Source organism: Phoenix dactylifera, chromosome 4, assembly GCF_009389715.1.
Source record: "Phoenix dactylifera cultivar Barhee BC4 chromosome 4, palm_55x_up_171113_PBpolish2nd_filt_p, whole genome shotgun sequence".
Lineage (NCBI taxonomy): Eukaryota > Viridiplantae > Streptophyta > Magnoliopsida > Arecales > Arecaceae > Phoenix > Phoenix dactylifera.
Window position 1 is genome coordinate 2,860,741 of NC_052395.1, and position 12,866 is coordinate 2,873,606.

Below are 12,866 nucleotides of genomic sequence, written 5' to 3' on the forward strand. Positions count from 1 at the left end.
ACTAAAGAAAGTACACTAGACAAAAGATAAAAGACAAAGAAGGACAGACTTGGAATTTTGAAATATTCCAACACTCGATAATTGAAAAGAGAAAAAAAACATGCTTGAAATCTAAAAGTATTCCGTAGAGTTCTGTACAAGAATGGTACAAGCTTCTCTCTGCACAAAGCCAACATCCCTTAAAACTCTCCCAACGCTTACTTAGCCCCTCCACTTAGCCGCCGGCCCCCATCCCTTCCCCTCCCCTCTCTATCTCTCTCTCTGCGCACGCGCGATCAAATGCAATATAGATGCTCTATGTTTTGAAACAAGTATGACTATCTTCAAATATGGTCTCAATCTCTGGCTTATTCTTCCAGATTCTCTCTCCTTTGTCGTCTACTAATCTGAGTCACTGTGCATGTTACCCATTGCCTTTAAACCTCTTGGTCTCTGCAAAACAAAATGAAATGAAAATAAGAAAACCGACAAGCATAGCTACCCAGTCTCTCCTTTTCTGTCAGGACTCTTAACATTGCAACCCATAATTTTGTCAGAATTGAAATCACTGACCTTTTTCGAGACCTTCTTCTCTCGGACTTCATATCGTTCTAGAGTCAGATCACACAGCCAAGCACCTGGACTCACCAGCTGTTGAACATAAATGAGGGGGAAAAAGTTTAATACCTTAAAGTCATGACTGTTCAATAGTATCGTTACAAAATTGGATTTAGAAGCATATATGCGAAAATAAAAGACCTTAGCAGAAGCTGCCCAAGCTATCATTTTTAGCTCGCAAGTTGCTGATATCAACTTAGCAGAACTTTTATAGTTGATCAATAATACATCAATAATAAAGTGCAGATAATCAGACTTCCCAAGTTTCAACATCAATCTAATGAAAACAGGCCTCATGAACACTGGCAGCAGCGCGCTCAAAATAACAGAGAGCAAATCCTTTGCATTTCCAGGTGCTTTTCCATACAAACATCCATGTCTTGTCAAACCACACATCAGGACTGCATTTGCAATGAGCACAACTTAAAGAAACTATGAAACTGGTCTTAAACATGAAATCCCCTACAATGTCAATCCATACTACTGTGTTGTCGCCTATACTACTTGTGTTTCACAAGTTATACTCGCTTACATGGTCTAAGCAGTCTGGGAATGGGAGTGGCAGTTGAGTATATATCAGAGAGAGAAGCATGATTTGCAGCCCATGTGAGAGAAGAGTTTGTGCATGCTATCACATCAAGAGATCAAGACAGATGCATGCTCTTGTGGAAGTTGCAAAGGTGGTAGTATTATATGCTTAAGAGAGAGAGGTTTTCTTTTACATATCTATACATCAAGACCTCTTATATCCCTAAAATCCCCCAAGTGAAATTCAAAATAACTTTCCAATAAACATATAATATTTATCTCAATTCTTTCCATTCCTCCTCTTACTCGGCCCTTGGATCTTCAAGCAAGTAAACTAGGCTACCCAAGGTCATCTCCAAATTCAATATGAAATCAGCCATCTTAAATTCTAGCAATGGTGACGGCAAGCAGCACAAATTCCACAACAACAATGTTGAGAAGCACATGTGGATCACCATCTAGAAGCTCGAAAGGGCTGAGCAAGGGAAAAAATGAGGGAGACAAAATGCAATAAATATTCCATTCCGGTTGATGAAATGTTAACTCAGGTCCTATTATGGAAACTTCAAGATAAGAGAAGTCTTGATTTGCAAATATATAAATGAAGGTTCTTTATATGCGATTAATCTATAAACCTGCATTTTAGGACAAAATGCAATAAATATTCCCTCCCCCCCGCCCCGCCCCGCCGAAAAAAAAAAAAAAAGTCAAAATATTTTGATAACATAAGGACATAGAGAGTCTGACAAGAGGTGTTACCCTTGTCAAAATATTTTAATAACACAAGCAATAAGGATTCACCTCCCTTAAAAGAAAGTTTAAAAGTCCCATTAACTATTGTGAAACGCCAACGCTGACATGCATACAGACAAAACCCCAAACCACCTTGTTTGTGGGGTAGCTGACATTTCACTTGGTCAAGACTGAAGAGGTCACTTAAAGTTTTATTATTTTATTGGGACATTATAAGAAATGCTTCAAGAAAATGACAGATGATGGTAACAAGAAGATGAAAACAGATAGATTCTGCAATTTCTACGACGAGGTGAGCAGCACAACATACAGGAAAGATCAAAATTATGTACATAGGCAGATAAACCTAAAAGGAGCACCATAAAAGAGTTCAAGGGATTCGCATCTCATTAGTCTCACTTGCTAGTTTTATTTTACATTTTTACCTCTATTTTAATTAGTGCATGCTATGCCGGGAGTATCCTTCTGAGTATCCACAAGCCTAATCAATTGAGAGGTCCTAAATAAATGCATCACTGGTCAGATTTCCAAGGACATGGATATATTAATTTACTATAAAATCATAGAAATTGCATAAATATGAAATCAATTATTGAGTCTTTTTTAAGCTTGTAACTTTATGCAACACACATGCGGAAAGATTTATTTTGTAAAGACCAACTTGGATTTTCACTAGTCTTTCAAAACATATTGCTAATTTCTTTCTTCCCATGTAATTCCAAGTGAAACTTCTTATTAGTATGTTATTTGGACACTTGCATTCAGCTATGAGAATCTGGGTCAGATACATATCTGAATCAAATATGCATTAGACACTTGGATGGTTATCATGTTTTTTTAGCTGTAGTTCTTAAATATTGGTAGGTAGTTTGATTCCAAGACACTATAATAATGCTAAAGTGATTTTGTTCTTTTAAGAGATTGATCAAGAATGTGTATCGCAAAACATCATTTAAAAAAAAAAACTTGAGTTTATTGAGAAGCTTGGATGAGAAACATGAATACTGTAAGATCTTAACAAGTTTTTTTTATATGTATCCCCTAACCACCTTGTTCCCTTTGGTCGAGTCAGACACTTGGACATGTGTGATGTGTCCTAGTTCGACTCTTATGTTTGCGTCCATGCAACACAGTTATATTCTTATGTGTCCACCTTCTATTCTTAACCTCCAAGCATATCATGCTAGTTGCACTATTTGGTATTAGAGTAAGGCTTCCCTTCATGACAGTCCATGGCGATTAGTGCACCAAGAGGTTCTTCTAGATCTCATGTGACTAAACAGCTACTCCGAGGAGCAAGAGCCCGAGGACTACTTTCCAAGAGGAACATGAGGAGATAAAATGGATTCATATTGAAAAGCAAAATATCTATAATCCCATGGTTAACTCATTTAAAATGATATGACAGTTGAAAGGCTCTTGACAACAAAATTAGTTAGAGGAGATCAACTTATCTTGGGAAAATGGTTGATTCTTTTTTATAGGAAAGGGAATGTCATTAAATAGTTAGTACAATTTAAACATCATGGTAAGCAATATCACACCAAGCCCTTAACCCACTATATACTTTTTGCCAACCACTCATGCAAATAACATCCTTGTCGGATTTTAGAAAGATCCATAAGCAATTTCAACTATACACAGAATATCATAAAATCTACATCGATAAAATTCCAAAAATATTACAAGAAAGTTCTCACTCAATATATAATAATTAGATCCTTTCTACACAACATGAATAGATGAAATCAAAAGATTTCCAGATATTAAAACTACTGAAGTTTATGAAGCTATTGAATAGATTTAAGATATCAAGTATCAAAATTCACTGGTTGGCCTACCCATTGTTCTTGTTTTGAATAGTTACATTGGCCCACAGAAAGAACACTCTTGATATAAATCAAGCAATGCTATTTTTCAAGGTCCCTAATAATTATCAAAAGATTGTGGTAAGAAAACATAAATGGTTGGGATTGCCAACTATGTTGTAGACGAATCTTGCATATACTTTTCACATGGAAATGCTTACATTCATCCAACTGCTTGTGTCTTTCCTTTCTTTTCTCCCCCTTTGCCTTTGTGGGACAGTGCAGGATAGAAGGGTGTAGTTGAGCCATGCTGGCTGAGAAGCAACCTTTGGTAGAAACGGTCGAATAATGTTCGATTAGAAACTTCAAGTTTGCATCAAAATGGCTTGTACATTCCTATCGCATACCTTCACATATCTCACCCAGTCAACAACAACATTTCCCTCTCATAGAACATGCCAATATACATATTTAAAAAATTGGCCAATAATGTCGGCTAAGGATCACTCCTCATTACCAAAGTTGCCTGCTTCAAGCCATAAATTGTCCGGAGGTTCTAAATGATGCTTGCCAGTGACATGCTACACTAGCTTTGGCAACATATTTGTCATGTTATTTTGCGCCAATGCTTGGCATGTAGTAGCATACCATCATGCCACATGCAAGACCAGACTAGCATGGTGTGTACCGAGCAGTATGGACCGGCTTTGCCATTTCTACTCATTTTCATTGCAGGAATTCTTAGCTCTTCTTCATTAGCAGAATTTCGACTCCCTAAATGGCCAGGCATCCAGAGATTTTGTTGCCTTGGTCACCACAGAATGAAAATGTCCAAAATGATCTTGCATCATAGAACCGATGCCAACTACAAGATCATTAAGACAAAATCAAGCATCAATGCTCAAGCTAGCTGCAAAGGGGGAAACAAGGGTGGTTTTTTTAGGTGGGGTGGAAAAAGGTCCATGAATTTCCTTCTTGCAAATCTGCAGGCCCCCTCTAAACACATGGGAAATTATACTTTTAGACCTCCAAGAATATGGATTTAGTAGGAGCCAACCCTGTGTTACCCAATTAAAATCCTCACCCTCTTGAAATCTTGGGATAAATTACATCTTAATCTATAGAAAGAAAGAGAGACCATCCCCTATCTAATAAACTGTTAACACAATTCAAATACCAACCAATTACTAAAGTTCATCCTAAAATCTCTCAGAACCTCCTCTCATCTCTCTCATTCTCTATCCCTCTCTCACTATCTAAGCCATCTATCTCCCCTATAATTAATAAGCAAAACCTTTCTATTCAATCTCAAATAAGTGACTAAGATAAGAGCAAAGAAAGGTCGTAATAAATCAAAATATATATAAAAGAACTAGATTAATACTATGATCTTTAGGTTTTTAACCATCAAGGAATATTCCTTCCACTTGAATATTGCATGCATCACCGATACCAGGACTACTTTTGTTCTCTCTATGATAACAGGAAAAAAACAGAGAGAAAATATCTCACAAAGACTCTCTCTCACACATGAAGACTCATGCATCTATCTATTCCAAACGGCCACAACACAATCTAATAAGTCACAAATCATTGCTTATCTTTTCAATACTTTTTCTGAAGCAATAAAGATTCAAATCCAAAGGTAACTTTTCAACTCATCCTCTGCCTCTTATTAAGCCGACCACTTGATATACTCAAATCATTTATTTTATATACTCTTAATTGTACTCTTTTTTAAGTAGGTAAGGTAATTACATTAGTATGTGACTATCTTGTAAAATATACAAGCAATACAGTCAGCCTACACGAGGTCAAAAAGGTTTGATGGTAATGTGACATCCCAAACACTGAAGAAACATGAACGTTTTATTGATTTTTAAATTATTGTTAGTCATATCCAGATCGCCGAAATTATTCAAATTTGTGCACTCCATGTTATGTTTTAAATTCACAACTATTTTCCCAAGAATGGTATATATCTATCTTCAGAAATAGTTACTGTTTTATAATTTTTTCAATCTTTATATTTTAACGACGAAGTTATCAATTTATTTTATAGATTTTTGTTTAATTTCCCCCTCCCAAATGGAAATCTTGGTTCCACCCCTGACAGTTGCTTTTGTCCACGATCCAGTCCTTACCAGCTAGGCCGAACTACATTTGTCCAAAGTATATACCCATATCAACCAAATAAATTGTGTTAAAACGCAAAGGATCCTTCAAGAAGAATGTATCTTCGACTTTGATGCCTCATGCAACTAAGAAACTTAATATTTTAAACACCCAACTTTATATTTAATACTAGACTATATTAGTATGCCTCTCCTAAACAAAGAAAAGAAATACTATCTAGATGCTTTTTTGCGCAATCACATCAATGGGACTGTATTCCTTGGACTCTTTTTATGTTTATGGAAGTTTTAGAGGGTTTCTTCCTAGTTGAGTGAGTTTAAAATGAGACAATTAAAGTAGGTCTACCCAATTTCATGGCAAACCCCTACCTTATTCTTCATACCCAGGCAGTTGGTCTATTATTCGAAAATTATTATCAAACTAAGAAATGGTTATAAATAAAAGATCAATCCTTCCAAGGAGCCTTCTCAAATTAGGCTAGTTCTTTATAGAATGAGAAAAGACTCAGGTGACAATAACTACCTATTATATACTAAAAGTGTTGCTTGCATTGCAGAATCTAAGAGTTAACATGTGAACTGACTTGCGTGTAACTTTAGGAAACATACCCGACCTCACTGAAAATTGAACTTGAGACCTCGAGCCAATAAAATGTTCATAGCTCCAAATCTTCAATTCACACATGGCCTATGCTTGGTCAATTTCATATGACTTGCATCTGAATTTGGGTTGTGTTGGGTGGGCAACCTTATTTCAGAAATAAATAACTATAGAAATAAATGTACTACCCAATCTGATCAGACCTAAAAATCAGGTTGACATTTTCTCATCAAATCCATCCAATCTTAAGCACATATTGGCAGACCCAAAACAATGTATAGATTGAACTGAAGTAGTTCAGTTTAACCTAGTCCAAGCTGAACCCTATAATTGGTACATTGTAACAAAGTCACATTAGTGTAGGTCACTAAAACCTGGTTTCCATTAGGAAATTGCTAAGTTGACGCCTTCTTCTTTTGATAGGGTAGTGATTTAAGTTGTCAACAACGTATGGACTAAAATTGCAAAACACACCTAAGTAACAATGACAGAACTGTAGAATAATCAATTAAGTTTGTTCTTTTGATTATGTTTGAAAGTACAAGTCATATCCAATACCACTACAAAAATGAGAACATATAAAACCAATAAGAGATCACACGAGCAAGATTCGTTAGTCTTGCCAAATTTGTCTCTTTAATAGTTATTTGTGGGGAGTCTTGCATCAATATCCAATGCTGCACAACAGAAACTGGAGGATGCAGATATAAGCTAAAAGCATGCAATATATGAGGATCATTGTAACAACCCAAGACCTCACCCAAAATAGCTAACCTAAAGGTATTATTTGGATTTTTTGATCCTGTATAAGGACCCAAGATCTATCCAGCGAATAACCGATGTAGGACTAAACACACGCCTGTACGGATCCTCACATACTCCCCCGTTCAAGCCCTGACGTCCTCGTCAGAGTAAGAATTCAAATCCATTCAAATCTAATCACAAACATCACGATCGGCTCGTGGTCGGCCCCAATGGATCCATATTGCAGTATTTCCTAGTCCACATAGGTTATGAGCTGAGTCCGCTCTGATATCATTTGCCACAACTCAATACCTCACCCAAAATGGCTAGCCAGGAGGTATTATTTGAATTTCTTGATATTGTATAAGTATTCAAGATCTACCCAGCGAATAACCGATGTGGGACTAAATACACGCCGGCACATGTCCTCACAACCATGGTAAAAGATTTCATATGGCTTGCTTAAACGCACCCCAGTGGATGCAGTTACTTTTACTTATGAACTCTAACTAAGAACAACTCTAATAAATCGTTCAATTCTGAAGTCAGTACATATGCAAGGACAAAAATGAATGGCCATGTTCATACTATGCAAAAATGAATGACTAAAACACAGTTTGAATCAAAGCCACAAAACAAGAACAATGAGATGATGTATCCATACGAGGAAGAACAAATAAAGCTTGGTCTTTAACGTTAGACACAGAAAGTAGCAGCAAATTCCGCACTACATATATCAATTCCTACTATATCACAAGAGTGAGATGCACTTGCTACCCTTGCCGTTAACTATTTCAGTTTCCAACGAATGACCCATGGGCAAATATGGAATTAACTGTCACCATCATCGAACATACAATTCCCACTCTTCCACAGACTTCCAGCGGTGACGCTATTACTCGAGCAGCAAGCAAACAGAAGGACGCTTTTGCAATTCTAATCAAGCTCAGGGGCATTTCTTTCAATAAAAAAAAAAAATGAAGATAAGATGCTGCCTTCCAGGCCAACACAGGAGACACCTGTCACGAAACGAAACGAGGACCAAATTATAAATCTACCCACCATCAAATGCGCACCCACTTTTAGCCCACCTAATCTAAACGACGACCACCGGAAGACAGACCAGACCGAAAGGAAAGGAGATGCACGGTGGTCCATCCATCGTGACAAATAAAAAGGCGGGCCCCACCTAACAATTCCGATTCCCGGAACCAAACGGGGACGAATTCCATCCAGGCGCTAAAACCGCCCCCACTTTCCCCGCTTTTTAGAAAAAGTCGAAACCAACGGCACCAAACCACCAGCTTTTCGCTCCATGTTGTTAATCAACGCCTAAAGATTCCTTACATCCTAAAAAAAATCCTTAATTTTCACTCAATTTTATGCCAATATTTTGATCTAGATGAAATGGAGAAAAAATATAAAGGAAAAAAAAAAAAAGAGAGAGAGAGAGGGAAAAAAGAGAAGGAAGAAAAAAAACAGAGAGGAGGGGATGGATCCGGCTTACGTTAATGGTCCTTTGAATGAACTTGGCCCTCTTCTTGGGCCTTTGGGGGAGCTTGGATCCCTTGAAGACCAAGAAGTCATCCTCCTTCTCCTTATTGGTCAGCGCAATCGCGAACGTGGGCCATACCGTGCCCTCGCTCCCCGACGACGAGCCCGTTCCCCCATTCTTCTTCTCCTCCGACGACGCCGAAGCGGCGCCGTTCCCACCCTTCGCCGCCCGCTCCGGCGACGCTACCCCCCGGAGACCGCCGTTGCTCTGCTGCCGCCCTCTCATCTCCGCCGCAGCCGTCGCTGCTTCCGAATTCCTGACAAAAAAAAAAAATCCAAAGCAAACGAAGAACTTAGAAAACGAGTCACGATGCATGTCAACTGGCATGGAGAAAAAGTAGGGGAGAGACGATCTTTCAAAGGGCGAAGCACTCATTGGATAATTCAATTCAGTGAATTCGATTCAGAATTCCAGGAGATGTATCCGTGTACCTAAGTTGCTGCCTCGTTCGCCTCGGAGTCGGAGGGGACACAGGAGATTCCATGTTGGGTCCCTGGTCTTGTTCGATTTACCCGGCACGAGAGAGTGTAATGGTGAAAAAAAATAAATACGGACCGTATTAAATACATCCGAAAGTACGACCTCGTTCTGGCCCGTCCGATCGAAAAGTTTATGGGCCGTACCCCATACATCCCTCCACGTGGCTCGGGAGTCTAATGCATCAAACGGTTGATTGGACCGATTGGAATTGCGCCTTCACTGTACCCGAGTTAAAGCGCAGGATGGGGAAATCCGTGATGGTGAGCTGCTGTTTCGACACGTGGACACTGGCGCTGCTTTATATGGAACTATGGAAGCAGTTGGATGATGTGGCCCGGCACCGCCTTTTGCTAATTTTAGAATTTGAAGATGAAGCGAAGAATCCAGAATTCCAGATATGTACGTCCCTAGTAGAGATTTCTCTGTGCGCCAATGCGTAATTACAAAAATGCGGAGCATCTTTAACAATGTCGAAGCATTCCTTGCCCGGACGGCTATCAGGCCAACAAACGGTTTGTCGGTGGGAAAAGTGGGGCCACTCCAGGAAGACACGCTACGCACATTATACGTATCCCAGCTCTCATCTTGGCCGTCCAAATAATGTAAGTATTTTCTAACGTACGGTTGGCAGAAATGGGCCACGGGCGCCGCTTCCGCTACAAAACGGGGTGACGAGCCACAATGGCCGATCCTAATCCTATCATACAAGCGGATCAGGACTTGGTGCTGCAGGCCACGTAGGTGGTGCGAGGTTTATAGATCGGGATAGCTATTAAACATTACTATAGAGTTGATCACGACCGCAGATCTAAACTATATTTATTTTCAATTAATATTTAGATCAAATTTATTTAAAATTTAATATTATTTGTGCCCAAAACCAGCTCCCAGCCCTAGATACGAGTCTGGTCAAAGCGCGAACCTTCTACACCACGTAAAGCTGCTCCGAGACCGCCTCCGAAACATGACCGGGACACCACTACTCACTCCCCTCCGCTCATGAATGCGAAACAGCTGGACTTCGAGATCCGTGATACATTTGAAGGAAACGCACGTACCACCAGGTCGAGCTGTATCAACGCAAATAGCAATCCTAAAAACAAACGGACAATCTGGACGACTTCTACGTCTTCCTTCCTCACGAGTCACGCCGCAGGGCTAAGGGTCAAGGAAAAAACAAAACGTAAAAATTCGAATTTTCAGGGCAAGATCGAGTTCTAACACGAAACAACACGGCGCCTTATCGATCTAATCCCAATTTCTAGCGCCCTAGGAGAAAAGAAATAAAGACTTCCAAACCAAACATATCTTTTGAAAAACCAATAAAGCTACGGATTAGATGGCTGGTTATATGCTCAGTCATTCGGATAGTATCTTATAGGTTGAAGATGAAAAGTTGTTTTTGTTTTCTAATTTTTTTGGATGCATTTATACTCGCCACGTATCTGCTTTAGAAAAAAAAACAAAAAAACCAAAAAAACAAAAACAGCATCCGCTCTCCAGTGTACCGGATCGGAAAAAAAAGACGGCAGGATAATAGCCGGTAAGCTGTGACTGCGATAAGGGACACCACGCCATACCGCACACCTCACGTGTCCTGACACAGAAGCACGTGATCGGTGCGCCCAGCTAACCAGAAACGGGGAAGGAAACTAATAGACATAATTACCCACGCCCCTCTTATCGTGGTAATTACGCCCCGTTCGGCGTTCCCCTCCTTAAGGACACAAAAATAACACTGGGAGAAGAAGAAAGCGAGGAGGGAAATACCTTAAGGCGCGATGCTGGGTCGGGGAGGTGCGGCGGGAGAAGAAGAAAGCGAGGAGGGAAATACCTTAAGGCGCGATGCTGGGTCGGGGAGGTGCGGCGGGGAAGAGGAGCCGAGCCGGAGTCCTTGTCGGCCCGAACGACCCGACGGTCGACCCGAACCGTGGTGGCGGCCTTGTTGTCGGCGGCCGCGTCGTCCTTCCGCTGGACCTTGACGCACCTCAGCCGCTTCCGGTTCCCCCAGTGTAGCAGCAAATCCGGTTCGGATAAGGCCGGCGACCCGGTGCCTGCATTATTATTAAGCCCTCTCGAGCCACGGGTGTGATAGGGCTTCCTCGGCTCCCTTTCCATCTATTTTCCCTTCAATGCCAAGGCCTGACACGAGACCAGCACAGCTCGTAACCACGGTAATTCACTTAAATCATGGTTAATCATCCATAACGGAGGACGTAAAAGAGAGGGAAGAAGACGAGGATGAAGTACCCGGTAATTTGATCAAAATGGATAGAAACAAGAAGAGGAAAGCAAGGAAAGAAGCAGCAGAAGAGAAAGAAGATGAGATGAGAAGCGAGAGATTTTTTTCTTTCCATTTCCTTCAGGTATGGCATCTCTTAAATTTATGCATTCATAACGCGATGAGAAGAAGAGGAATAACGGGATAAGTAAACAGGTCGCAGGGTACTATCAGTCTGCAACAAATTAGGTCCTTTGGTAACAGATTTGATGCAATGCATCCTCAAATAAGCTGACAAGAAACACCCTTCGTTTAAGAAAACTTAGAAAAGACGGGAGAAATGCAGAGTAGAGACTACAGAGGACGTTCGAGCTTAGAAATCGAAAAAGAAATGTATCAGAAAGCAAGGAAAAATTTTCTGCCGGACAAATTAGATCATCCCGGGGAAAAAGTTACCACCTTGGCTTGTAATTGATTGAACGGGCTTCGAACGAATGCGATTTCTGGGGCTTCTGAAACGAATCAAAGGAAATAGATTAGCAGCAATAGGAACAGAGAGATCGGAGGATGACGATCTGGAAAACGATTAGCATGTAAGATTTTTTTGAAATACATGGGATTTTGAACTGGTTGCTGCGATCGGAGCTTGTCCCGATCTTATCTTCTGGAAATCAAAGGAAAGGTCTTATCTAGTTCATGCTAAGGATAAAGGGAGACGGAATAAAAACAGAGAGTTATCGGAGTCCAAACCTCTGAATGCTGCTCAGAGTATGCCTGTTTAGAACTCTATTTCATCAACCTTAAGAGAATTAAAGCAGGGATCGACGGCGCTCATGTTAAAATGCAGTCGAACTGAAAGGAATCCGGACGGATTATTAAGAGGAAACACATCTGTAGAAACAACCGAGAAATTGAATCTTTTTATCAGTTAAATCAGAAAAACAGGGGAAAATATGGCAAGAATCTCAAGTAACCAGGGAATTAAAAGAAGCTTGGATTAGAACATAAGAAGTACCTTCAACCAGGGGAAAGAAAGCTTCAATTTCCAATTTTGACTCTTAATATCTGTTATCTGGATAAAGATTGGATCCTCGAATCTCTCCAGATTTGCTCTTAATCCAATTAGAAAAGTTAATCCAATAAATCCACAGAAATTCAAGACAGTGCCAGAATGCAAACCTTTGGAGCTCAAATTCTTCGCCGCTCCTTCGATCAATTCTATGTCTCACAAGAATTAGCAGTGGAATTCTCAGAAACCAAAAAAGAAAGGGAACAAGAAAGATCGAGCAGAAATCTCTGATCTTCCGAGGAGAATCTCTTTGGCTTTCAGTGCTCTTCCCTTTTTCTTCTTTTCAAATTGCCTTCTTGTCTCCAAGACAAGGAGGAAGGGAGGGAGAAGAGCGAGGAAAACTGAGAGCTTCGGTCGGACGAAATGCTCTCTTCT

At 40.1% G+C, this 12,866-nt stretch overlaps 1 protein-coding gene across 5 annotated transcripts; it reads right to left on the bottom strand.

Moving 5' to 3' along the window:
* Nucleotides 1-53: 53 nt before the first annotated feature.
* LOC103697778 lies at nt 54-12,866 on the bottom strand. 5 transcript variants are annotated; one of them, XM_039125311.1, is made up of 7 exons: nt 12,438-12,866; nt 12,173-12,313; nt 11,882-11,934; nt 11,036-11,343; nt 8,674-8,977; nt 553-630; nt 54-432 (listed from the first exon to the last, which is right to left on the bottom strand). In XM_039125311.1, exons 4-7 carry the CDS (start codon nt 11,317-11,319, stop codon nt 382-384), a joined length of 717 nt encoding a protein of 238 aa, XP_038981239.1. In that variant the 5' UTR covers nt 11,320-11,343; nt 11,882-11,934; nt 12,173-12,313; nt 12,438-12,866; the 3' UTR covers nt 54-381. The 5 variants fall into 5 exon arrangements, with proteins under 5 accessions (XP_038981239.1, XP_038981237.1, XP_038981238.1 ...); XM_039125309.1 differs by lacking the exon at nt 11,882-11,934; XM_039125310.1 differs by having other exon boundaries at nt 11,882-12,313.

Excerpts from the sequence above, each read along its gene's own strand:
- LOC103697778 (XM_039125313.1), bottom strand. The coding sequence starts at position 11,319 with ATGGAAAGGGAGCCGAGGAAGCCCTATCACACCCGTGGCTCGAGAGGG. Across the intron at positions 631-8,673 it reads TCATTCAAAGGACCATTAAC|CTGGTGAGTCCAGGTGCTTG; the intron begins GTAAGCCGGATC and ends TATGTTCAACAG. Across the intron at positions 433-552 it reads AGAAGAAGGTCTCGAAAAAG|AGACCAAGAGGTTTAAAGGC; the intron begins GTCAGTGATTTC and ends TTTGTTTTGCAG.